At 42.2% G+C, this 24,024-nt stretch overlaps 1 protein-coding gene across 1 annotated transcript in view; it reads right to left on the bottom strand.

Moving 5' to 3' along the window:
* adgra3 (adhesion G protein-coupled receptor A3) overlaps nucleotides 1-24,024 on the bottom strand; it is a 246,688-nt gene that overhangs the window by 88,325 nt on the left and 134,339 nt on the right. The window contains exon 3 of the mRNA XM_041193385.1: nucleotides 2,816-2,887. Coding sequence (XP_041049319.1) covers nucleotides 2,816-2,887 — 72 coding nt within the window. The remainder of the gene's footprint in view (nucleotides 1-2,815; nucleotides 2,888-24,024) is intronic.

The raw sequence follows: 24,024 nt of genomic DNA on the forward strand, positions 1-24,024 counted from the left end.
TAGAGTATAAGAGCAGGGAGTTTATGCTGGAACTGTATAAAACGCTGGCTAGGCCACAAGCTAGAGTATTGCGTGCAGTTCTGGAATCCGCATTATAAGAAGTATGTGATTACACCAGAGAGAGTGCAGAGGAGATTTACCAGGATGTTGCCTGGGCTGGAGAGTTTTACTTATGAGGAGACATTGGATAGACCAGAGTTATTTTCCCTGGAACAGAGGAGATTGAGTGGGGGACATGACTGAGTTGTATAAAATTATGAAGGGTAGACAGGAAGGAACTTTTCCCTTGGTGGAGAGATCAATAACTAGGGGGCAGAGATTTAAGGTAAGGGGCAGGAGGTTTAGAGGGGATGTGAGGAAGAATTTTTTTTACCCAGAAGGTGGTGGGAATCTGGAACTCACTGCCTAAAAGGGTGTAGAGACAGAAACCCTCATAACATTTAGGAAGTATTTGGATGTGCACTTGTGATACCATGGCATACAAAGCTATGAGCCTAGTGCTGGAAAATGGGATTAGAATAGTTAGGAACTTGTTTGACTGGCGCAGACTCAAAGGGCCGAAGGGCCTTTTTCTGTTCTGTGGACCTCTATGACTATGACTCTAACCTTCTCGGGACTGCCTCAAATGCCAGTATATCTTTCCTCAGAAAAGGGGACCAAAACTGTTCACAGTATTCTAGATGTGGTCAAACTAGTGTCTTGTATAGTTTTAGCATAGCTTCCCTAATTTTATACTCCATTCCCTTTGAAATAAAGGCCAACATTTCATTTGCCTCCCCTATTACCTGAACTTGTATGTTAGCTTTTTGGGATTGATGCATGATGACTCCCAAATCCCTCTGTGCTGTAGCTTTCTGCAGTCTTTCTCCATTTAAATAATATTCAATTCCTCTATTCTTTCTGCCAAAATGCATAACCTCATATTTTCCCACATTATATTCCATCCGCCAAGTTTCTGCCCACTCACTTAACCTGTCTATATCATTCTGTAGACTCGTTGTGTCATCCTCACCACTTACCTTCCCACCTATTTTTATGTCATCCACAAACTTGGCAATAGTACATTCACTTCCTTCATCCAAGTTATTAATATATATAGTACATAATTGTGGCCCCAGCACAGATCCCTGTGGCACTCTACTAGTTATAGGTCGCCATCCTGAAAATGCCCCCCATATCCCAATGCTCTGTCTTTTATTAGTTAGCCAATCCTCTTTCCATGCTAATATACAACCCCTAATACGATGGGCTCTTATTTTATTAAGTAACCTTATGTGCTATAACTTATCAAACACCTTTTGGAAATCCAAATATATTACATCTATTCGTTCCGCTTTATCTAACCTGCCTGTTACCTCCTCAAAGAATTCTAATAAATTTGTCAGGCATGATTTCCCCTTCATGAAGCCATGCTGACTCTGCTTGATTACATTATGCATTTCTAAATGCTCTGCTATTACATCCTTTTTAATAGACTCCAACATTTTCCCAATGGCAGATGTTAACTTACCTGCCCTATAGTTACCTGCTTTTTTGTCTTCCTCCCTTTTTGAATAAGGGTGTTACTTTGGCAGTTTTCCAATCTTCTGGCACTTTTCCAGAATCTAAGGATTCTTGGAAGAATACTACCAGTGTAGCCACTATCTCTTTAGCTACTTCTTTTAATATCCTAGGATTCAACCGATCAGGTCCAGGGACTTATTGGCCTTTAGCCCCATTAGTTTCCCTAGTACTTTTTCTCTAGTGATAGTTACTATATTTATTTCCTTCCCCTGCCCCACCCCCTTTGCCACTTGATTATTTAGTATTTTTGGAATGCTATTAGTGTCTTCTACCATGAAGACTGATGCAAAGTATTTATTCAACCCCTCTGCCATTTCTTGGTTCCCCATTATTTCTCAGCCTCATTCTCTAAGGGTCCTATGTTCATTTTGGTCTCTCTCTTCCTTTTTACATATTTGAAGAAGCTCTTACTGTTCACTTTAAATTACTTGCTAGTTTACCCTCAACACTTATTTTCTCCTTTTTTTTGTCATCTTTTGTTGATTTGTAAAACTTTCCCAATCCTCTGGCTTACCACTAATCTTAGCTATATTGTATGTTTTTTCTTTCAATTGGATACTGTCCTTAACTTCCTTGATTCACCATGGTTGGATCCCCTTCCTAGAATCCTTCTTCCTTTGTTGTGAGTCATGAACTATTTTCTTAAACGTCTGCAATTGTTCATCAACTGTCTTTTCTGCTAAATTGCTTTCCTAGTCTACTCCAGCCAACTCTGTCCTCATTCCTTTGTAATTACCTTTATTTAAGTTTAGTACAGTTGCTTCCGACCCAAGTTTCTCATTCTCAAACTGAATGCTAAATTCTACCATGTTATGATCACTGTTTCCTGGGGGATCTTTTACTCTGACATCATTCATTAAACCTGCCTCATTATACATTACCAGATCCAAATGTAAGGAAGTTCTGCGTTTTCATCTAATTAGAAGCTCCAGATGGTCACACAGGTATCGAAGTCGCTCAAGAGGTGGGGGAGCAGATGTGCAGAGTGAGCGGCACCAAGGGAATATGGTGCTACAGAGCAGTGGGAGGCTGAGACTAAAGTGAGGACAGGCTCCCGATAACTATTACCTGAGAGTTTGACAGCTCCAATCAAAAAACAAATTTGATAAACCTGACCCCCAGAATTTGGGTTAACAGAGAATTATGGTTGTTAGAGTGTGCCTGATAATAGCTATTTTACTGTACTAAGTGTAGAAAGCACAATCAGCCATTGATGCCTCGCACTCACATGCATCAATATTTCAATACTCACAGTCTTTTCAGTGCTGAAAGTCCCCAGAAGGCATCTGATTCTATATTACCAATAAGATTGTTCTTCATGTCTCTACAAGAGAAAAAGCATCAACTTTAATGACTTATATTCTAATTAGTCAGAACACAGAGCTTTCTTTTGTGAATGTACTAAGGATACTTGCTAAGTCCAAAACATCAATTAGAGCATCTTTTATGTAACAACTAATTTTCTAGCAGTGTATAGATGACGTGGAATATACATGTCATTGAATTAAAAATGTTTTACTTAGGCAATTTATTTGTAACATTTTATTTGATGCATGGCTAAACTACAGTAACTATGGTTATTATAGTCAAACACAATGTAATACAATGAATCAAAATCTGTTATGTAGTTTTTAAAAGTACAATTTATGAGACTCAAATGTATCAGCGCATTTTAAAAAAATCCAAACCATAAAGACTACACAGAAAAGTATGCATCAGCCTCTTAAAATTGCAAATGTGGAAATATAGAAAATAATAATTACTACGTTTTGACAGCATGGTAAAGAGAACATCACTTCCCAACTTCCAAGCCAGCCACACTTCTTTTAAAATATTTTCAGTTTGGTACCAATTCTTTATCCCATTTTTTTCCTTCAAAAGGACAGCACTCATGAATCTTTCCTTTAACTTTCCTCTTTTACCTCAACTCCCTGAAGGAAACAACCCATGACATGGTAATGTTCCATAGGTGGCAGCAGTCCTCTAAACATGGCAAAATACAAAATGGCAAACAAATATAAAATATTTAATCATGGGCACAGCACAAAAAAACCCAATCCAGTCTGCATCCACCATCTACACCTGAACATTTCCAGCAGGATTCTAAGTGATGCTGAGCCGATTTCCCTCTTCCTGTGTCCAAGGTTAATTTTTTACATTTGTAACGCCTTTGCATTTTGGCAACCCAAATAAGATCAAGCAACTTGACTCAAAATCAATCAAACTTGGAACTTTCCTAGGCCAACAGTTCAACAATCCACATTTTTTATAATATATCCAATACGTCCAGGCATTTCACGAAGGGGGAGTGGTCAGGCACAATGTAGCAACTGGCTGAAGGTATTGTTGATGAAGAGGTGGGCTTTGAGACAGCTTCTGTAGATGAGTTTAGACACAGAGTGCCAGAGTGCATGGGTAGGGGGCCTGAAGGCTATGCCACTGAAGGAAATAGGAAACAGGTGATCAGGCACTAAATCCGAATAGAAGAGCAAAGGGTGAGAACTGGGCATTATAATAGTAGGCTGGGAGATTACAGAAATGAGGTGCTGCACAACCATGAATTTATTTTTCGTACCAGAAGTTTTCAATCAAAGCAACGGGAAATAGAGAGCCAATGTAAGTTGCCATGAATAAGGGTAATAGTTAAGCAGGAGTTAGCAACAAGTAGGGTGAAAAGCAATAATGAGTTTGAGTTTGTGTAGGGTGGAATTATCGGGGTGACTGCAGCACAATCATTGCAGGAAATGCTAGCCAATAAACATAAAGGCTCTCTCCAACTCTCTCCTTCCCTCAAGGCAATAGAGATCAAGAATTGAGGAGATGCTGTCAAGGAAGTCTTGAGATGCTACAGTGCAATTTGTAGATGGCACACTGTTCCTACTGTGCACTGGTGATGGAGGCAGTAAATGTTTAAGGTAGGGAATGGGGTGCCAATCAAGCAGGTTATTTTATTCTGGAGGTGTGAGCTCCTTGAGTGCTGTTTCTGGTCTGAGGAAGGAGGCATTGCTAGATCTGGTTCTGGGGAATGAAGTAGGTTAAGTAAATCAACTGTCAGTAAGAGGACATTTAGTGGACAGTGATCATAGCATCATAATGTTTAGGTTAGCTATGGAAAAGAACAAAGAGCAATCCAAGGTAAAAATAATTTAACTGGGGTAGGACCAACTTCCATGGGTGAGAGCAGATCTGGTCCAGGTAAATTGGAATGAAAGATTTCCAGACAAAACTGTAACAGAACAATAGGCTGCCTTTAAGAGTTTGGGTACAGTCAAGGTACATTTCCACAAGAGGGAAAAGTAGGGCAAAAAACTCCAGAACATGCTGGATGATGAAAGAGACAAGAGTAAGATGAAGCAGAAAAGGGTGCATATTATAAATGTCGTGTGAATAATACAATTGAGAATCAGGCTGAATATACCAGGTTCAGAAAGTGAAGAAAAACCAAGTAAGGGAAGCAAAGAGAGAGAGAGAGTGAGAAGAGACTGACAACTAACAGAAAAAGGAATCCAAAAGTCTTCTCTGGGTATATAAAATTAGTAAAAGGGAGGTAAAATGAGCAGTGGGGCCAATTGGGGAACTTAAAAGTGATTTACACATGGAGACAGGAGGCAGTGCTGAGGTATCAAATGAAAACTTTGCCTTAGTCTTCATCATGAAGATGATGCCGCCCAAGTCATGGTGAATGATGAATAAGTTAAGACACTGGAAAAGCTAAAAATTGGTTAAGAGGAGGTATTAGGTAGGCTGGCTGTACTTAAAGTTGATAAGTCACCTGGATCAGATGAGATACAACCAAGTATACTGAGGGAAGGAGGAATGGAAATTGTAGAGTCTTTGCCCATAATCTTCCAATGTTACTTAGATACAGGGATGGTGCCAGAGGACTGGAGAATTGCAAATGTTACATCCTTCCTCAGAAAAGGGTGGAAGGACAAGCCCAGTAACTACAGGTCAGTCAGTTCAACATCCGTGGTGAGAAAGCTTTTAGAAACAATAATTCAGGGCAAAATTAACAATAACTTGGACAGCTGTGAATTAATTAGGGAAAGCCAGCATGTATTTTTTTTAAGGGCAAATCACATTTAACTAACTTGCTTGCATGTTTTGATGAGGTAACAGAAAGGGTTAATGAAGTTAATGTGGTTGATGTGGTGTGCATGGACTTCCAAAAGGCAACTGATACAATGCCACACAACAGACTTGTCAGCAAAGTTAGAGCTCATGGAATAAAAGGGACAGTAGGAGAATGGATATGAAAATTGGCTGAATGACAGGAAACAAAGTGAAGTCATGAACACTTGTTTTTCAGACTGTAGGAAGGTATACAGTGGGCTTCCCCAGGGGTCATTGTTAGGAACCCTGCTTCTCCTGATATATATTAATGACCTAGATTTTGGTGTGCAGGGCACAATTTCAAGATTTGTGCATGGCAAAGAAAGTATTGTGAATTGTGAAGAGGAGAGTGATGGACTTCTAGAGGACATAGACAGGCTGGTGCAATGGGTGGACATGTGGCAAATGAAATTTAATGCAGAGAAATACAAAGTGATTCATTTTGGTAGGAAGAACAAGGAGAGGCAATATAGAAAAGGGCACAAATCTCAAGGATGTTCAGAGTAGCTTGGATGTATACATGCACAAATCATTTAAGGTGGCAGGGCAGGTTGAGAAAGTGGTTAATAAATCATATAGGACCCTGGGCTTTATAAGCAGGGGTATAGAGTGCAAAAGCAAGGAAGTTGTGATAAACCTGTATAAAACATTGGTTTTGCCTCACTTGGAGTCCGGCATCCAGTTCTGGGCACCACACCTTGGGAAGAATGTGAAGGCAAAGGAGAGGGTGCAGGCAAGATTTATGAGAATGGTTCCAGGAATGAGAAGCTTCAGTTATGTGGATAGACTGGAGAAGCTGGGACTGTTCTCTTTGGAGGTTGGAGTAGACGGGGAGACATTGCTCCCTTTCGCTCAAGAATCAGGACACTGATTTAAGGTGACTGGCAAAAGAAATGATAACACGAGGAAAAGCTGTTCTGTTTCTTAGTGGTTAGGATCTGGAATGCCTGCCCAAGGATGTGGTGGAGGCAGATTCAAGCGTGGTTATAAAACGAGGATTGGACAATTATCTGGAGAGAAAAGAAATTGCAGGGTTATGTGGAAAAGGTGGGGGAAGTGGGGCCCCATAGTAAAAAGGGCCTCTCGTTAAGAGTGAACATTACATGATAGAATTTCACATTCAGTTTGAGGGTGAGAAAGTGTCTAAAAGTAGAGTTTTACAATTAAAGGCAATTACAAGGGCATGAAATCAGAGTTGGCTAAATTGGAATGAGAAAATGGGTTAAAAGATAAGACAGTCACAAAGCAGTGGCAGACATTTAAGGAGATGCTTCATAACTTTCTCAGATATAGTCCACTGAGAACGACTCCAAGAGAGGGATGCACCATCCATGGCTAGGGAAGGAAATTAAGGATGGCATCAAATTGAGGGAAAAGGCATACAATGCTGCAAAGATTAGCAGTGAGCCAGAAGTTTGGGAAAATTTTAGAAAACATCAAAGCTTGACAAAAAAAATGAGGGAGAAATTTGGAATGAGAGAAAACTGGCAAGAAATATAAAAATACAGTAAAAGTATACAAAAAGGAAGAGTAGCTAAAGAAAGTTTTGGTCTGTTAGAGGATGAGACTGGGGAATCAATAATGAGAAAGGAGGAAACAGCAGATACTTTGATCAAATATCTTCATAGTGGAAGATGCAAAAACCATCCCAAGAATAGTAAAAAAGCCAGAGGCAAAAAAGGAGGGAGGAACTTAAAACAATCACAACTAGAGAAAAAGTACAAGTAAAACTAATGAGACTAAAGATTGAAAATTCCCCTGGAGCTGATGGCCTGTACCCCAGGGTCTTAAAAGAAGTGGCAGCTGTGATAGTGAATACATTGGTTTTAATCGTACAAAATTAACTAGATTCTGAAAGGTCCAGCAGATTGGAAAATCCTAAATGTAACAGCACTATCCCTGAAAAGGGATATAGATAGGTTAAGTTGATGGGCAGAAATTTGACAGATAGAGTCTTGTCTTTCATCCATCCTTGTTCTGAGGGTTGGCCACAGTATAAGCAATCTTCCTTCACATATTTTTATTCTCCACTGCCCATCCCATTGTGAGGCCAGTCCACATTCTAATATTATCCACCCATGCCATCTTGAGTCTTGTGCACGTTTTCTAGGTCTTTTGCCTTGCATTACCTCTTTTTCCAAGCACTTGACTCTTGTTTGCATCACATTTCCAAAATACCTGAGCTTCCTTGATATCAGTGCCTTAAATAAGTTCCTCTTAACACCAGCTTTCTCGAGCACCCACTCATTTGTCTACTTGGCCGTCCATGACACACATAATAACCATCTGAGTCCTTCCATTTTAGATGCTCTTATTTGAGCCTCATCACTCTTCTTGATGATCCAGAAAGAGTGTAATGTGGGTTGTCCACTTTGGTAGGAAAAATAGAAAAGCAAATTATTACACAGGATGCTGTGGTACAGGGGGATCTGGATGTCCTTGTACATGAATCACAAAAAGTTAGCATGTAGCCACAGCAAGTAATTAGGAAGGAAAATGGTTGTTGGCTTTTATTGCAAGAGGGATGGAGTACAAAAGTTCTTGCTACAAATGTATAACACATTGGTGAGACCACGCCTAGAGTACTGGGTACAGTTTTGGTCTTAAGGGGAATATACTTGTATTGTAAGCAGTTCAGAGAAGGTTTACTCGGCTGATCTCTGGGATGAAGTGGTTGTTCTTATGAGGAAAGGTTGAGCTCATTGGAGTTCAGAAGAATGAGGCGATCTTATTAAAACATATTAAGATCCTGAGAGGGCTTGACAGGGTAGATGCTGAGACGATATTTCCCCTCATAGGGAAATCTATAAAGTGGGGGCACAATTTAAGATAGAGTTGAAGGAATTTCTTCTCTCAGAGTCTTTGGAATTCTCTTCCACAGAGAGCAGTGGAAGCTCGATCAAGAATATATTCAAGGCTAAGCTAGATAGATTTTTGATTACTAGAGAGTCAAAGGTTATGGGGGGAGGGGGGTGTGTGAAGCAGGCAGTAAAGCTGAGTCAAGGCCACAATCGGGCCAGCCACAATCTGACTGAACAGTAGAGCAGGTTCAATGGGCTGAATGGTCTACCCCTCCTCCTATTTCTTATGATTTTATGACTAGGTGAGTTGCTTGTGAAGAGCCGGCATGGAGACAAAAGGCTAAGTTGCCTCATTCTGTGCTGTAACCATTCTATGATTCATCTAGGCAAGTGGAGACTATTCCTTGTGAATGGAACTGAACACTGTGCAATCATCAGCAAATATCCTAACTTCTGAATTTATGTTGAAGCAGCTCAAGAAAGCTGGGATGTTGCGGTGGGGATCCCCTGCACTGATATCCTCAGCCTAAGATGATTGGTTTTCAACAACTATAACCATCTTTCTTTGTACTCAGTATGAATCCAGCTAGGGGAGAGTTTTCCTCCGATCCCCATGGAACTTTGATACCACACTAGATTGAATGCTGCCTTGATATCAAGGGCAATCACTCCCACCTCACCTCTGGAATTCAACTCTCTTGTCCATGTTTGTATCAAGACTGCAATGAGGTGTGGTAGAACCCAAAATGAGCAATGAAAAATTCACAGCAATGTGTCAAGTGGCCACGATGCAAACAAACATATCACTGAAAAGCAATATTTTTGATGACTTGTGCTGCATACAGCAAAGCAATTCCAGAATGACAAATTTAAAATGAAGCACTTCAATTTTTTTCAGTTATCTTGTGTATGATTTGGCATGTCTCAACATTTCCAAAATGTGATAGCTGCTGAAAATATCAAAACTTAGATAAAAGTGCTGGAATGTGGAGACAAAACAGTCTCAAAATATGACTTGCTGGCCTTTTGCTCTCGACAATGTACTTAAGAGCTAGAGAACACTGGATGAATTATGGATATCAAATGTTTACCAGTTCATTATATCAGAAACTAAAATTATTGGCTTAAAACTGAAGAGGCAAAATAAGACCAGGTAGTACATTGAAAATGTTTTATTTTGAAAGTCTGAACTACTAAAAGTTGAAAAGCAGTGTTGTGGCGTATCTAAAAGGCACTTGACACAGTGTCAATTGTAGGTCGATTCAGCAGTAGTTCGTTATCGGTACAAGTGTGTGCACAAGGGAAATGCTCTTTCAGAATGCTTTAAAAGGAAATTCGAAGTTACACAGTTTCTGTCAGTATATAGTGATGAGGAGTTAGATAACTCATCATTAACTCTCAATGTTCTTATATGTTTAATTGTTACATCCCTAATTACAAATAAGTTTACAGCATAAATACAGAATCACCTCTGCAGTCCTGGAGGAATTTGTAAAAAAAAAAATCACAGAACGACCTGACTATTAGCATAAACAGTATTCCAAAACATGTACTTTGCTTACCTACCCTGACATTTCACTGCAGTGCCTAGCATTCTGCAACCTGACCATTGGAATAAGCAGTGTTCCAAAACATGTACTTTGCTAACCTATCCCGACATTTCATTGCAGTGTCTAGCATTCTGCAAACCTTGATCCTGATGCCAAGCTATCAGTTTACTACAGTATAACTCAGACCATTCATCAACATATTTTATCCTGACCCAAAGGTCACATACCTTTGCTTATCATGAAGTAGCCAAATGAAGTCATTTAACTTATGGGCCTGGCTAAAAAGTCATATTAATTCTAGTTATTTCAACTGCAAACACTTTAAAACTTATATTCGCAACGTGGCCAAACCTGGACAATCCCATAATGCATCATGATGTGCCGCTTCTGTAGCATTAGTGTGTACAGCAATGCAAATAACCTCCCATCAGGAACGAATAAGAATCATATCTTACTTTCACCATGCTGTCATTTGCAAGCAACTCAGGCCAATGTTTGGGAGATTTTTAAAATTCATTCATGGCATGTGAGCTTCACTGGCTGGGCCAGCATTTTGACATGGGTAGAAAGAGGGATGAGGTCTTGCATCAAAAATTCGGGGAGTTAGGCAGGAGACTAAAAAGTAAGACCACTCGGGTTGTAATCTCTGGATTACTCCCAGTGCCACGTGCTAGCGAGCTCAGAAATAGGAGAATAGCGCAGATGAGCATGTGGCTTAAGAGTTGGTGCAGGAGGGAAGATTTTAGATTACTGGATCACTGGGACCGTTTCTGCAGAAGGTGGGACCTGTACAAGCGGGATGGTCTACATCTAAACCAGAGCAGGATTAACATCCTTGCGGGTGGGTTTGCTAGTGCTGTTGGGAGGAGGTTAAACTAATTCGGCAGGAGGAGGGGACACAGAATGTTAGCAGAATAGGGACACGTCATAATACAGTAGAACAATCAAGACACATGGAGTACAGCTGCATTAAGTTTCAAGGGAGTAAGGCAAGGCTGGATGGCCTCTAATGCTAGGAGTATTACAGATAAAACGGATGAGTTAAGGGTGAGGATTGACACGTGGAATTGTGATATAGTAGCCATCACTGAGACGTGGTTGAGGGAGGGGCAGGATTGGTAGCTCAACATACCAGGATATAGAATCTTCAGGCGAGACAGGGGAGGGGGTAAAAGAGGAGGAGGCATTGCATTATTAGTTAAGGAGTCAGTTACTGCAATAAAGAGAGTTGATATCTTGGAGGAGGCATCGAATGAAGCTTTGTGGTTAGAAATTAGGAATAAAAAAGGAGCAGCCACATTGTTGGTTGTTTATTATAGACCCCCAGATAGTCAGCGGGAAATTGAAGAGCAAATATGTGCACAATTTGCGGAGGTGTGTAAAAGCAATAACAATAGGGCAATTATATTAGGTGATTTCAACTTGCCCAACATTAATTGGGATAGACATAGTGTTAAGGGCTTATATGGAGTGGATTTCTTGAAATGTGTACAGGAGAACTTTTGAGGTCAATATGTAGAGGGTCCAACAAGGGACGGTGCATTGCTGGACCTAACTCTGGGAAATGAGGCCGGATAGGTGGTTGAGGTGGTGGTGGGCAAGTATTTTAGCGATAGCGACCACAACATGGTACAGTTTAAGTTTGTTATGGACAAAGAAATAGACAAGTTGCAAAAAAATATTTTGGATTGTTGGGTGGGGAAGAGTAGATTTTAGTAAAATAAGGCAGGATCTGGCCAAGGTAGACTGGGAACAGTTACTTGTGAGGAAATCTACAGAGGAGTAGTGGGGGGTGTTGCAAAAGGAAATGGGGAGGGTACAGGCTCAACATGTTCCCTCTAAGGTGACAGGAAGCAGTAACAAGTCTAGAGAACCATGGATGACCAGAGATATTCAGGTTATGATGAGAAGGAAAAGAGAGGCTTTTAGCAGGTACAATGGAAGAAAATCAGCGGAGGCATTAGTGGAGTACAGAAAGTGCAGGGTGGAGCTTAAGAAAGCAATTGGGAGAGCGGAGAGGGGATATGAGAAAGCTCTGGCTGGTAAAAGTAGGGAAAATCCCAAGATGTTCTATAAGTATATCAATGGGAAGAGGATAACCAGGGAAAGCCTAGGGCCCATAAGGGACCAAGGTGGAGCCAGAGGACATCGCTAGAATGTTGAATGAATACTTCACGTCCGTCTTCCCCCAACAGAATGAGGATGAAGGTATTGAACTCGGGGAGAGAAACTGAGAGGTTCTTGAGCAAATTGATATAAGGAGTGACAAGGTATTGGAGGTGTTGGCAGGCTTAAAAGTGGACAAATCTCCAGATCTGAATGATTTGTGTCCCACACTGCTGAGGGAGGCAAGGAAGGAGATCTCAAGGGCTCTGATCCAAATTTTTAATTCCTCTCTGGCCACAGAGGAGGTGCCAGAGGACTGTCGAACAGCTGATGTGGTCCCGCTATTTAAGAAGGGTTGTAGAGATAAGCCAGGAAACACAGGCCAGTGAGTCTCACGTCAGAGGTAGGGAAACAATTGGAGAAAATTCTGAAGGAGAGAATTTATCTCCACTTGGAAAGGCAAGGTTTGATCAGGGATAGTCAGCATGGCTTTGTCAGAGGGAGGTCATGCCTAACAAATTTGATTGAATTTTTTGAGGAGGTGACCAGGTGTGTAGATGAGGGTAGTGCAGTTGATGTAGTTTATATGGATTTCTGCAAAGCCTTTGACAAAGTCCCACATGGGAGACTTATAAAGAAGGCAAATGCACATGGGATACAGGGTAATTTGATAAGGTGGATTCAAAATTGGCTTAGTTGTAGGAGACAGAGAGTGATGACAGAAGGATGCTTTAGTGACTGGAAGCCAGTGTCTAGTGGCATACCACAGGGATCTGTGCTCGGTCCCCTATTGTTTGTCATTTATATAAATGACATAGATGACTATGTGGGGGACAGGATTAGTAAGTTTGTAGAATACACAAAGATTGGTCGGGTGGTTACTAGTGAGGTTGAGTGTCTTGGGCTACAGGAAGATATAGATGGGATGGTCAAATGGGCAGAAAAGTGGCAGATAGAATTTAACCCTGAAAAGTGTGAGGTGATACACTTTGGAAGGAGTAATTTGACAAGGAAGTATTCAATGAATGGCATGACACTAGGAGGTTCTAAGGAACAAAGGGACCTTGGCGTGTGTGTCCATAGATCTCTGAAGGCGGAGGGGCATGTTAGTGGGGTGGTGAAAAAGGCATGTGGGACACTTGCCTTTATCAATCGAGGCACAGATTACAATAGTAGGGGGGGTCATGATGGAGTTGTATAGAACCTTGGTGAGGCCACAGCTGGAGTACTGTGTGCAGCTCTAGTTGCCACATTATAGGAAGGATGTGATTGCACTGGAGGGGGTGCAGAGGAGGTTCACCAGGATGTTGCCTAGGATGAAACATTTAAGTTATGAAGAGAGATTGGATAGACTTGGGTTTGTTTTTGTTGGAGCAGAGAAGACTGAGGGGTGACCTGATCGCAGTGTACAAGATTATGAGGGGCATGGACAGGGTGGATAGGGAGCAGCTGTTCTCCTTAGTTGAAGGGTCAGTCACAAGGGGACATAAATTCAAGGTGAGGGGCAGGAGGTTTGGGGGGATGTGAGGAAAAAGTTTTTACCCCGAGGGTGCTGACGGTCTGGAATGCGCTGCCTGGCAGGGTGGTGGAGGCAGTTTGCCTCACATCCTTTAAAAAGTACCTGGATGAGCACCTGGCACATCATAACATTCAAGGCTATGGGCCATGTGCTGGTAAATGGGATTAGGTGGGTAGGTCAGATGTTTCTCATGTGTCGGTGCAGACTCGATGGGCTGAAGGACCTCTTCTGCACTGTGTGATTCTATGATTTATTGTCCATCCCTAGTGCCCTTGAGAAGCTGGTGGTGAGCTGCCTTCATGAACTGCTGCAGTCCATGTGGTGTAGGTACACCCACAATGCTGTTAGCAACTTCCAGGAGGTGCTGTTCCCCTCTATCTGCTGCTCTTGTCCTTCTAGGTGGTAGTGGTCATCAGTTTGAAAGGTGCTGGCTAAGGAGTCTTGGTGAATTCCTTCAGTGCATCATGTAGATGATACACACTGCGGCTACTGCGCATCAGTGGTGCAGGGAGTGAATGATTGTGGATAGGGTGCCAATCAAGAGGACTGCTTTGTCCTGGATGGTGGCAAGCTTCTTCAGTGTTGTAAGAGCTGCACTCAACCAGGCAAATGGAGAGTATTTCATCACAATCCTGACTTGTGCCTTGTAGATGGTGGACAGGCTTTGGGGAGTCAGGTGGTGAGCTACTCATCGCACAATTCCTAGCCTCTGACCTACTCTTGTAGCCACAGTATTTATATGGTAGTCCAGTTCAGTTTCTGGTCAATGATCACTCCCAGAATGTTGATAGTGGGGGATTCAGTGATGGTAATGCCATTGAACATCAAGGGGTGATGGTTGCATTCTCTCTTGTTGGAGATGGTCATTGCCTGAAACTCGTGTGATGTGAATGTTACTTGCCACTTGTCAGCCCAAGCTTGGATATTGTTCAGGTCTTGCTGCATTTGGACATGGACTGCTTCATTATCTGAGGAGTCATGAATGGTGCTGAACATTGTGCAATCATCAGCGAACATCTCCACTTATGGCCTTATGATGGAAGGAAGGTCATTGATGAAGCAGCTGAAGATGGTTGGGCTGAGGAGTGAGGAACTCCTGCGGTGATGTCCTGGAACTGAGATGACTGACCTCCAACAACCACAACCATCTTCCTTTGTACTAGGTATGACTCCAACCAGCAGAGTTTTCCCCGATTCCCATTAACTCCAGATTTACTAGGGCTTCTTGATGCCACACTCGATCAAATGCTGCCTTGATGTCAAGGGCAGTCACTCTCACCTCACCTCTGGAGTTCAGCTCTTTTGTCCATGTTTGAAGCAAGGCTGTAACAAGGTCAGACGCTGAGTGGCTCTGGCGGAACCCAAACTGGGCATCAGTGAGCAGGTTATTGCTATTTATGTGCCACATGATAGCACTGTTGATGACCCCTTCCATTACTTTACTGATGGAGACAAGACTGATGGTGTGGTAACTGGTCAGGTTGGATTTGTGCTGCTTTTTGTGCACAGGACATACCTGGGCAATTTTCCACATAGCTGGGTAGGTGCCAGTTTTGTAGCTGTTCAGGAACAGCTTGGCTAGAGCGTGGCAAGTTCTGGAGCACAAGTCTTCAGGACCATTGCCGGAAGGTTGTCAGGGCCCATAGTCTCTGCAGCAACCAATGCCTTCAGCCGTTTCTTGACAGCACATGGAGTGAATTGATTTGGCTCAAGACTGGCATCTGTGATGCTGGGGACCTCCGGAAGAGGCCGAGATAGATCATCCACTCAGCACTTCTGGCTGAAGATTGTTGCGAATGCTTCAGCCTTATCTTTTGCACTGCTGTGCTGGGCTCCTCTATCATTGAGGATGGGGATATTTGTGGAGCCTCTTCCTCCAGTGAGTTGTTTAATTGTCCACCATCCTTCACGACTGGGTGTGGCAGGACTGCAGAACTTAGACCTGATCCATTGGTTATGGGATCGCTTAGATCTGTCTATAACTTGCTGTTTGGCACACAAGTCGTCCTGGTTAATAGCTTCACCAGGTTGACACCTCATTTTTAGGTATGCCTGCTGCTACTCCTGGCATGCCCTCCTGCACTCTTTATTGAACCAGGGTAGCGTGGGGGATATGCCTGGCCATGAGGTTACAGATTGTGTTTGACTACAATTCTGCTGCTGCTGATGGCCCACAGTTCCTCAGGAATGCCCAGTCTTGTGTTGCTAGATCTGTTTGAAATCTATCCCATTTAGCATGGTGGTAATGCCACACAACATGATGTGGTGTATCCTCAATGTGAAGGCAGGACGTCGTCTCCACAATGACTGTGTGGTGGTCACTCCTACCGATACTGTGATGGACAGATGCATCTGCGGCAGGCAGGTTGGAGAGGATGAGGTCAAGTATCTTTTTCCCTCTTGTTGGTTCCCTCACCATCTGCCACAGACCCAGTCTAGCAGGTATATCATTTAGGTGTCGGCCAGCTTGGTCAGTAGTGGTGCTACCAAGCCACTTTTGGTGATGGACATACCCAGAGAACATTCTGCGCCCTTGCCACCCTCAGTGCTTCCTCCAAGTGATGTTCAACTTGGAGGAGCACTGATTCATCAGCTGAGGGAGGGTGGTACATGGTGATCAGCAGGAGGTTTCCTTGCCCATTTTTGACCTGATGCCATGAGACTTCATGTGGTCCGGAGTCGAAGTTGAGGACTCCCAGGGCAACTCCCTCCCAACTGTATACCACTGTGCCACCACCTCTGCTGAGTTTGTCCTGCCACTGGGATAGGGCATACCCAGGGATGGTGATGGTGGCTTCTGGGACATTATCTGTAATGTATGATTCCGTGAGGATGACTACATCAGGCTGTTACTTGACTAATCCGTGAGACAGCTCTCCCAATTTTTTCCACCAGCCCCACCCAGATGTTAGTAAGAGGAACTTTGCAGGGTCGACAGGGCAGCCAGCGATTGCTGTTGTAGTTTCCGGTGCCTAGGTCAATGTCGGTTGGTCCATCCGGTTTCATTCCTTTTTTATGTCTTTGCAGCAGTTTGTTACTACTTGCTAGGGCCAGTTCAGAGGGCATTTAAGAGTCAACCACGTTGCTTTGTGCCTGGAGTCACGTGTGGGCCAGGCCAGGTAAGGACGAGACATTAGTGAAATGGATGGGTTTTTGCAACAATCAACAATGGTCATCATTGCACTTTTAATTCCTGATTTTTACTGAACGCAAATTCCATCATCTGCCATGGCGGGATTCAAACCCATGTCTCCAGAGCATTACCCTGGGTTTCTGGATTACTAGTCCAGCAACAATACCACTATGCCATCACCTTCCTGTGATACTCTTTCGAGTACAAAACCTGTTTCCATCTGTTTCAGATGAAGTCACATTGTTCCATAGTTTGCCATTGTGAGATTTGAACACTTGATCTGGGGGTTACAAACCCAATACCATAACCACTTGGCTATTTAGGCCAAGCTCACCTTCCTGTGATATTGCAGCAGGCAGGTTATTTGGTTAAATACTGAGGAAAGGACGGTCTGTAGGAGAAGCATTAGTTCAGCAGATTCAGCTGAAGAGATCATTTAAATTCAGGCATTGGAAAAAAACAAAGACAGCTGCTGTCAACAGGCCTAAAACTCTCAAATAATCTTTCACCAGGATCCACATCACTTACTATAAAGTAAATACCATATTCTTGAACACTAAACTGAACTGCAGGCAGAAGCATGTGATCGAGATCAAAATCTCTACAGGCTGGTGTTGTAGTTGAGGATTCCCATAATAGACCTGAATCCCAGCTCTGGCACAGTCAGTACAAGATCTGTGCTGCAGTGATGAGTGGGTTGACCTCAGGCAAGTCTCTAATTAGCCGATTATCCAGGTGCAAAGTTACATGGAAATCTTACATCATAAGCCACCCTGTGGTCAGAGACAGGCATTTTCTGAAATCAATGGATCCTGAGGAAAGCTCCAATACCTAGTACTTGTCAATCTACTGGTTCAAACTGAATTGGAATAATTTTCAAGGCTTTTTCAAATGAGAACAGGAAAGTAATGCATCTCTTCCGTCTAAGACAGCTAACCAATACATCTGGAACACTGGCTGGATAATCCTGGTGAAACTCTGATCATCTCTCTACAAATGCTGCCTGACCTTTGAGTATTTCTAGCATTTTGTTTTTTATTTCAGATTTCCAGCATCTGTAATATTTTTCTTTCATACTTTTTAATCACTTATATTAGTTTGTCTATCTCCACTAATAATTGAAGAGGACATATGATCAGACTGTTGGGGCAGCATCTCATGCACAATCTTTGAAGATGGAAGGGCACATTGAGAGGATGCTATTGGCTTTATAAATAGAGACAAGAGTACAGAAGCAATGAAGTTATAATAAACATTTATAAATCACTGGTTAGGTCTCAGCTGGAGTAGTGCCCAATTTTGGGCACTGCACTTTAGGATGTCCAGGCCTTAGAGATCGTGCAGGGGATGTTCAACAGAATGGTACCAGACATGAGGGCTTCAGTTATGTGGAGAGACTGGAGTAGCTGGGATTGTTCTCCTTAGAGAACAAAGGAAGAAAAGAGGAAAGTTCATAGAAAGGTTCAAAATTATGTGGGGTTTTGATAGGATACACAAGAGAGGAAAAAAGCAAAATACTGTGGATGCTGAAAATCTGAAATAAAAACAGAAAATGCTGGAAGAACTCAACAGGTCTGGCAGTATCTGTGGAGAGAGAAACAGAGTTAAGGTTTCAAGTCTGTATGGCTCTTCTTCAGGATTGTTGTCACTGAAGGAAGGTCAATAATCAGAACACTGATTTAAGATATTTGGTAAAAAATCCAGAGGCGGTGGGACAAATTTTTTTGTATGTGGCAAATGGTTTAAACAATCTGCCTGAAAGGGTGGTCGAGGGGTGATTTGAATTTATCTTATTGCCATGTCCACAAACCAACATAGAAAGTAAGAACTGAGATTTACACACAAGTCTCGCCATAGTACATGTAACTGGAAGCTTGTTGTTTCAGCAGGATTTTACTTACAACATTTACGTAACCGAAGTTTCCCATAAAAATACACAGACTTTGGTGTAGAAAAAATAATTGAGTGCACTAGCACTGAATTCCATTTGGGTGTAGCAGCACTGACACCAACTTTGTTCTGATTCCAGTTTGAGAGTGGCACTAAGTAGCAGAGATTTCAGCAGATGCTAATATGTTTAGATTATAAAAAGGAAACACCACACTTATTTATATAATCTGTAATTGTTAGATTAGTCCAATATTCTTCAGCTAGCTGCACACACATCTGCTTTGTTGACAATGTAAAATCTCAGGCTCCAATCATTTTGATTAACATCTTCAAAGAGGCATTTTTCATTGAAGGATTTTGCACGAGTTGCCCAATGTAAAAACAGAGATCATGTAGCTATAAATACTCAGCAGCACTTTCAAGTCTATTTTCTTCAGGACTCGCAAATCTTGTGCAATTCTGTTTCTGCAGTGAAAACAGGCAGCAGACTCTAGTAATGCTGCTCAGAAAACAAGCTTCATTGTTCCACACATTCAAAGGTACCTAGTAATAGTAGCACCACCCTGCTGTCATGCCCACTGTCCCTCCTTGGCCTGCTGCATTGTTCCAGTGAAGCTCAACGCAAACTGGAGGAAACTCATCTTCCAATTAGGCACTTTACAGCCTTCTGAATATTGAGCTCAACAACTTTAGATCACGAACTCTCCTCCATCCCCATCCCCTTTCCGATCCCCCTTTTCCCAATAATTTATATATATTTTTATTTTCCCACCTATTTCCATTATTTTTAAATGTATTTTCATCCATTGTTTTATCTCTACCTTTTAGCCTATTTCAAACCCTTACCCCCACCCCACTCCCACTAGGGCTATCTGTACCTTGTTCGCTCTGCTTTCTACCCTTAAATGTCACCATTTGCACATATCTCAGCTAACGTCACCACTGTCAACACCTCTTTGTCCTTTTGTCTATGACATCTTTTGGCAATCTCCACCCATCAGTGGCCCTCTATCCAGCTCTACCTGTCCCACCCCCCCTGTCCCCCCACCCCCACACCAGCTTATATTTCACCTCTTTTTCTATTTTTCCTCAGTTCTGATGAAGAGTCATTTGGACTCGAAACGTTAACTGTATTCCTCTCTGCAGATGCTGTCAGACCTGAGTTTTCCCAGGTATTTTTGTTTTTGTTTCAAAGGTACCTTGTTGCAGTACACAGCTTGTGGATTCAACAAATTTGATAATTTTTCACTCAGGTGTCTTGCTCTTCATTTCAGCATGGAGAAACATACATACAAACTTCTAAAATGTCAAATGAAAGAATGAACTGCAAAATTTCTTCCAAGAAAGAGGGACAACAGAAATTAAACAGAAATATCAAGTGAATGTGCAATAATTCTGGGTAATTTAAGTTCCTTACCCATGGACAATTGGTGGTAACAGGGCACAGCACTGCAGTCTTAGAGTTGGCAAGTTTTCCAAAGGTCCAAGAAATAAAAAAAATGCATCAGCATGAGCCTAACTTCACCTTTGTTCAATCCTGCTGCCTCCATCAACAGGAAAGGATTACAATTTCTATGTGCAACTCAATTAGGGCACAGGAACATAAGGAAAAGATTAGCAAAGACTAATGTGGGCCCATTACAGGCAGAGACAGGAGAGTTTATAATAGGCGTCAAGGAAATTGCAGAGAAACTAAACAAATACTTTGTGTCTGTCTTCACAGAGAAAGGTGCAAAAAACTACCCAGAAATACTAGAAAAACAAAAAGACTGGTGGGAACGAGGAACTGAAAGAAATTAGCATTAGTTAAAAAAAGTAGTACTGGAGAAATTGATGGGACTAAAAGTTGACAAACCCCTGGACCCAATGATATACATCCTACAGTGTTGAAAAAAGATGGTTGTAGAAGTAATGGGTGCATTGATCAGCTTCCAAAATTTTATAGCTTCTGGAATGGTTCCTACCGATTGGAAGGTAGCAAATAAAACCCAACCATTTAAGAAAGGAGGGAGAGAGAAAACAGGGAACTATAGCCTGACATCAATGGAAGCGAAAATGCTACAATCTATTATAAAGGATGTGGTAACTGAACACTTAGAAAATAATGGTAGGATTGGGCAGTCGACATGGATTTATGAAAGGGAAATTATGCTTGACAAATCTATTAGAGTTTTTTTGAGGATGTAACTAGCAGATTAGATAAGGGGGGGAGGGACCAATGGATGTGGTGTATTTAGATTTTCAGAAGGCTTTCAAGAGAGGTTAGTAAACAAAATTAAAGCACATGGGATTGCTGGTAATCTACTGACAATAATTTGAGAATTGGTTACCAGACTGAAAACAGGGAATAGGAATACATGGTGATTCTCAGGTTGGCAGGCTGTGGCTAGTGGGGTACTGCAAAGATCTGTGTTGAGTCCCAAATATTCACAATCCTTATCAATGAATGTGGGGACCAAACATAATATTTCCAAGTTTGTGAATGGTACAAAACTAGGTAGGAATGAGTGTGGTGAAGAGGCTTTGAGGGATTTAGGCAGGCTAAGTGAGTGGGCAAGAACATGGCAAATGGAATATAATGTGGTAAAATGTGAAGTTATCCATTTTGGTAGGAAAAATAAATGCAGAGTATTTTTAAATGGCGGGAGATTGGGAATTGCTGATGTGCAAAGGGACCGGGGTGTCCTTGTTCATGAGTCATTGAAAGCTAGTATGCAGGTGCAGCAAGCAATTAGGAAGGCAAATGGTATGTTGGCCTTTATTGTAAGAGGATTTGAGTACAAGAGTAAAGATGTCTTATTACAATTGTCTAGAGTCTTGGTGAAATCGCACCTGGAATATGGCATACAGTTTTGATCTCCTTATCCAAGGTAGGAAAAACTTGGCAGAGGGTGTGCACCAGACTGATTCATGGGATGGCAGGATTGTCCTATAAGGAGAGACTGAGCCTGTATTCCCTGGCATTTAGAAGAATCAGAGGCGATCTCATTGAAACATACAAAACTCTTCCAGGGCACGACAAGATGGATGTAGGAAGGAAGTTTCTCCTAGCTGGTGGGTCTAGGCTTGGAACATACACGACTAGTATGGGTTGACAATAAAATAATGGAGCTACAAAAGTCATCGTGTATGCAGGTTTTGTTTTTTGGAAAGATGCGGCAATTAGGTTACATGAAAAGGAGTTCAGTTGGTTGAACATAAAAAAAGCGGTTACAGATGCTGGCCTTTTTGTGGAAAAAAAAGTGAAGATCTCAACAGGATTGTTAACACAATGGGCATATAAGAAATTCAAATGAAGCCTTGATGGAACAAAATGACTTGCAGTCAGCAATGGGTTTTCTTTCATTCACACCCATTCCAGCCTGTTGCTGGCTAATCACTGCTGTGTCTTTCTCCTCCATGGTACCTCTGATGAGCCACTTTTGTGGAGTAAGCTTGTGCAGCAAGACAGCACAAAACCACAATTATTGAGATCCTTGTTGAAGATATTGCAGGGCTCCTACATGGATCCAGAAACCTAAAATGCGCCTTTAACATGTCAATGATATACTCAATTATGACCCTACTAACTGCATGGGCCTCATTATACCCATGCTCAGCTCATGCCCTGAGATGCTGCGCTTAAGTTGTCAGTCATGGCTGCAGGGGACAATTTCATTTTCCCAGCAATGATACTTTTTCAAATGGAAGAATGCTGACATAAAGGATGACCTCAAGGTGAAGGCATCCCAGCACCCCGAAAGGTGAAATTGTCACAAATGAGTTGGAACATAGGAAATAGGAGCAGGAGTTGGCCATATGGCCTCTCGAGCCTGCTCCATTATTCAATCAGATCATGGCTGATCTTCTACCTCAACAATATTTCTCCACACCATCCCCATGTCCCTTGATGTCTTTACTATCTAGAAATCTATTGGTTTCAGTCCTGAACATACTCAGTGACTGCGCATTCACAACGCTCTGTGTTATAGAATTCCAGAGATTTACCACCCACTGAATTGCGAAATACTCATCTCAGTCCTAAATGGTATACTCTTATCCTGAGGTTGTGTCCCCTGGTTCAAGAACCTCCAGGAGAAACATCCTTCCTGTGTCCATCTTGTCGAGGTTTATAAGAATTTTGTATGTTTTAAGGAGAGTGCCTCTCATTCTTCTAAATGCTAGAGAATACAGGTCCAGTCTCTTTAATCTCTCCTTATAGGACAATCCTGCCACCCCAGGAATCAGTCTGGTGAACATCTGTTACTCCTTTTGGCAAGTATATCCTAGCTAAGGTAAGGAGACCAAAGCTATACACCATACTCGAGGTGTGGTTTCACCAAGGCTCTATACAATTGCAGCAAGACATCTTTACTCCCGTACTCAAATCCTCTTGTAATAAGGGCCAACATACCATTTGCCTTCCTATGTTCCTAGCCTTTCTCATCACTGTATATTTCTAGGTGCCAGTGGTGTGATGTATGCCAGACCATCATATGAACACATTCCTGTCATGCAACCAGAACCGGATGGTGGAACTGCAGGGCCACAAATCTGCAGCAAAGTGGAGACAATGGAACCAATGAGATCAGTGAAGCCCTGCCACAGCACTGTCTGCACCCGTTGCCAAGCATGTTGAAGCTGATAGAGGTTGCCTTCTTGACACATGGTACCTCAGACCCCTAAAGCAGTCATCTCGACATCCATTGAGGAAGCACAGGCTGCTTCAAGAGCCTCTCCTGCAGATGTCCAAATGCTCCACCATGGACTGCAACACTGCTAATTTGTTCTCCAATGACCTGCATTTCCTGTGACTAACATCCTTCACTTGACTCACCATTTGGCCAATATATTCTGTTATGATCCCTGTCGAGATCTTTTGAAAAGACATACGAATTTCCCAGCAACTGACAGAGTCACATGACAGGATTTCATGTTTGAAGATTTTTACTGTGACAAATGAAACTCAACATTAGACTAAACATTACTTAAGGGGCAACAAATATCCCAAGCTACAGAAAATATACCACCCTATTAGCTAGCTAACAACTGAAAATACCTTCTGAACTTTTGTACACTACAGCACACTCTAAGATATCGAGCATTCAAGATTCAGTTTCAAACTCCTCCCAGGCTTCTTTCTCCCTGCCACATCAGGGCAAGTCTTCCTCTTTGAAATGCATTCTGTTCAGTCCTCTGAGCATCCCCAAATCAGCTTCTAGCACCGAGGCAGCAGCAGCAGCACCAGAACCAGCACCAGCAGCAGCACCAGCACCACCCAACTCCTTGGTCCTTAAACCTGCACAAGTCCTGTCTCTTTGAACAAGGAACCAGTTCCCATCAGCATTTTGCTTGGTGGCTAACATATAA

The sequence above is a fragment of the Carcharodon carcharias genome, chromosome 1 (genome assembly GCF_017639515.1).
Source record: "Carcharodon carcharias isolate sCarCar2 chromosome 1, sCarCar2.pri, whole genome shotgun sequence".
Taxonomy (NCBI): Eukaryota; Metazoa; Chordata; class Chondrichthyes; order Lamniformes; family Lamnidae; genus Carcharodon; species Carcharodon carcharias.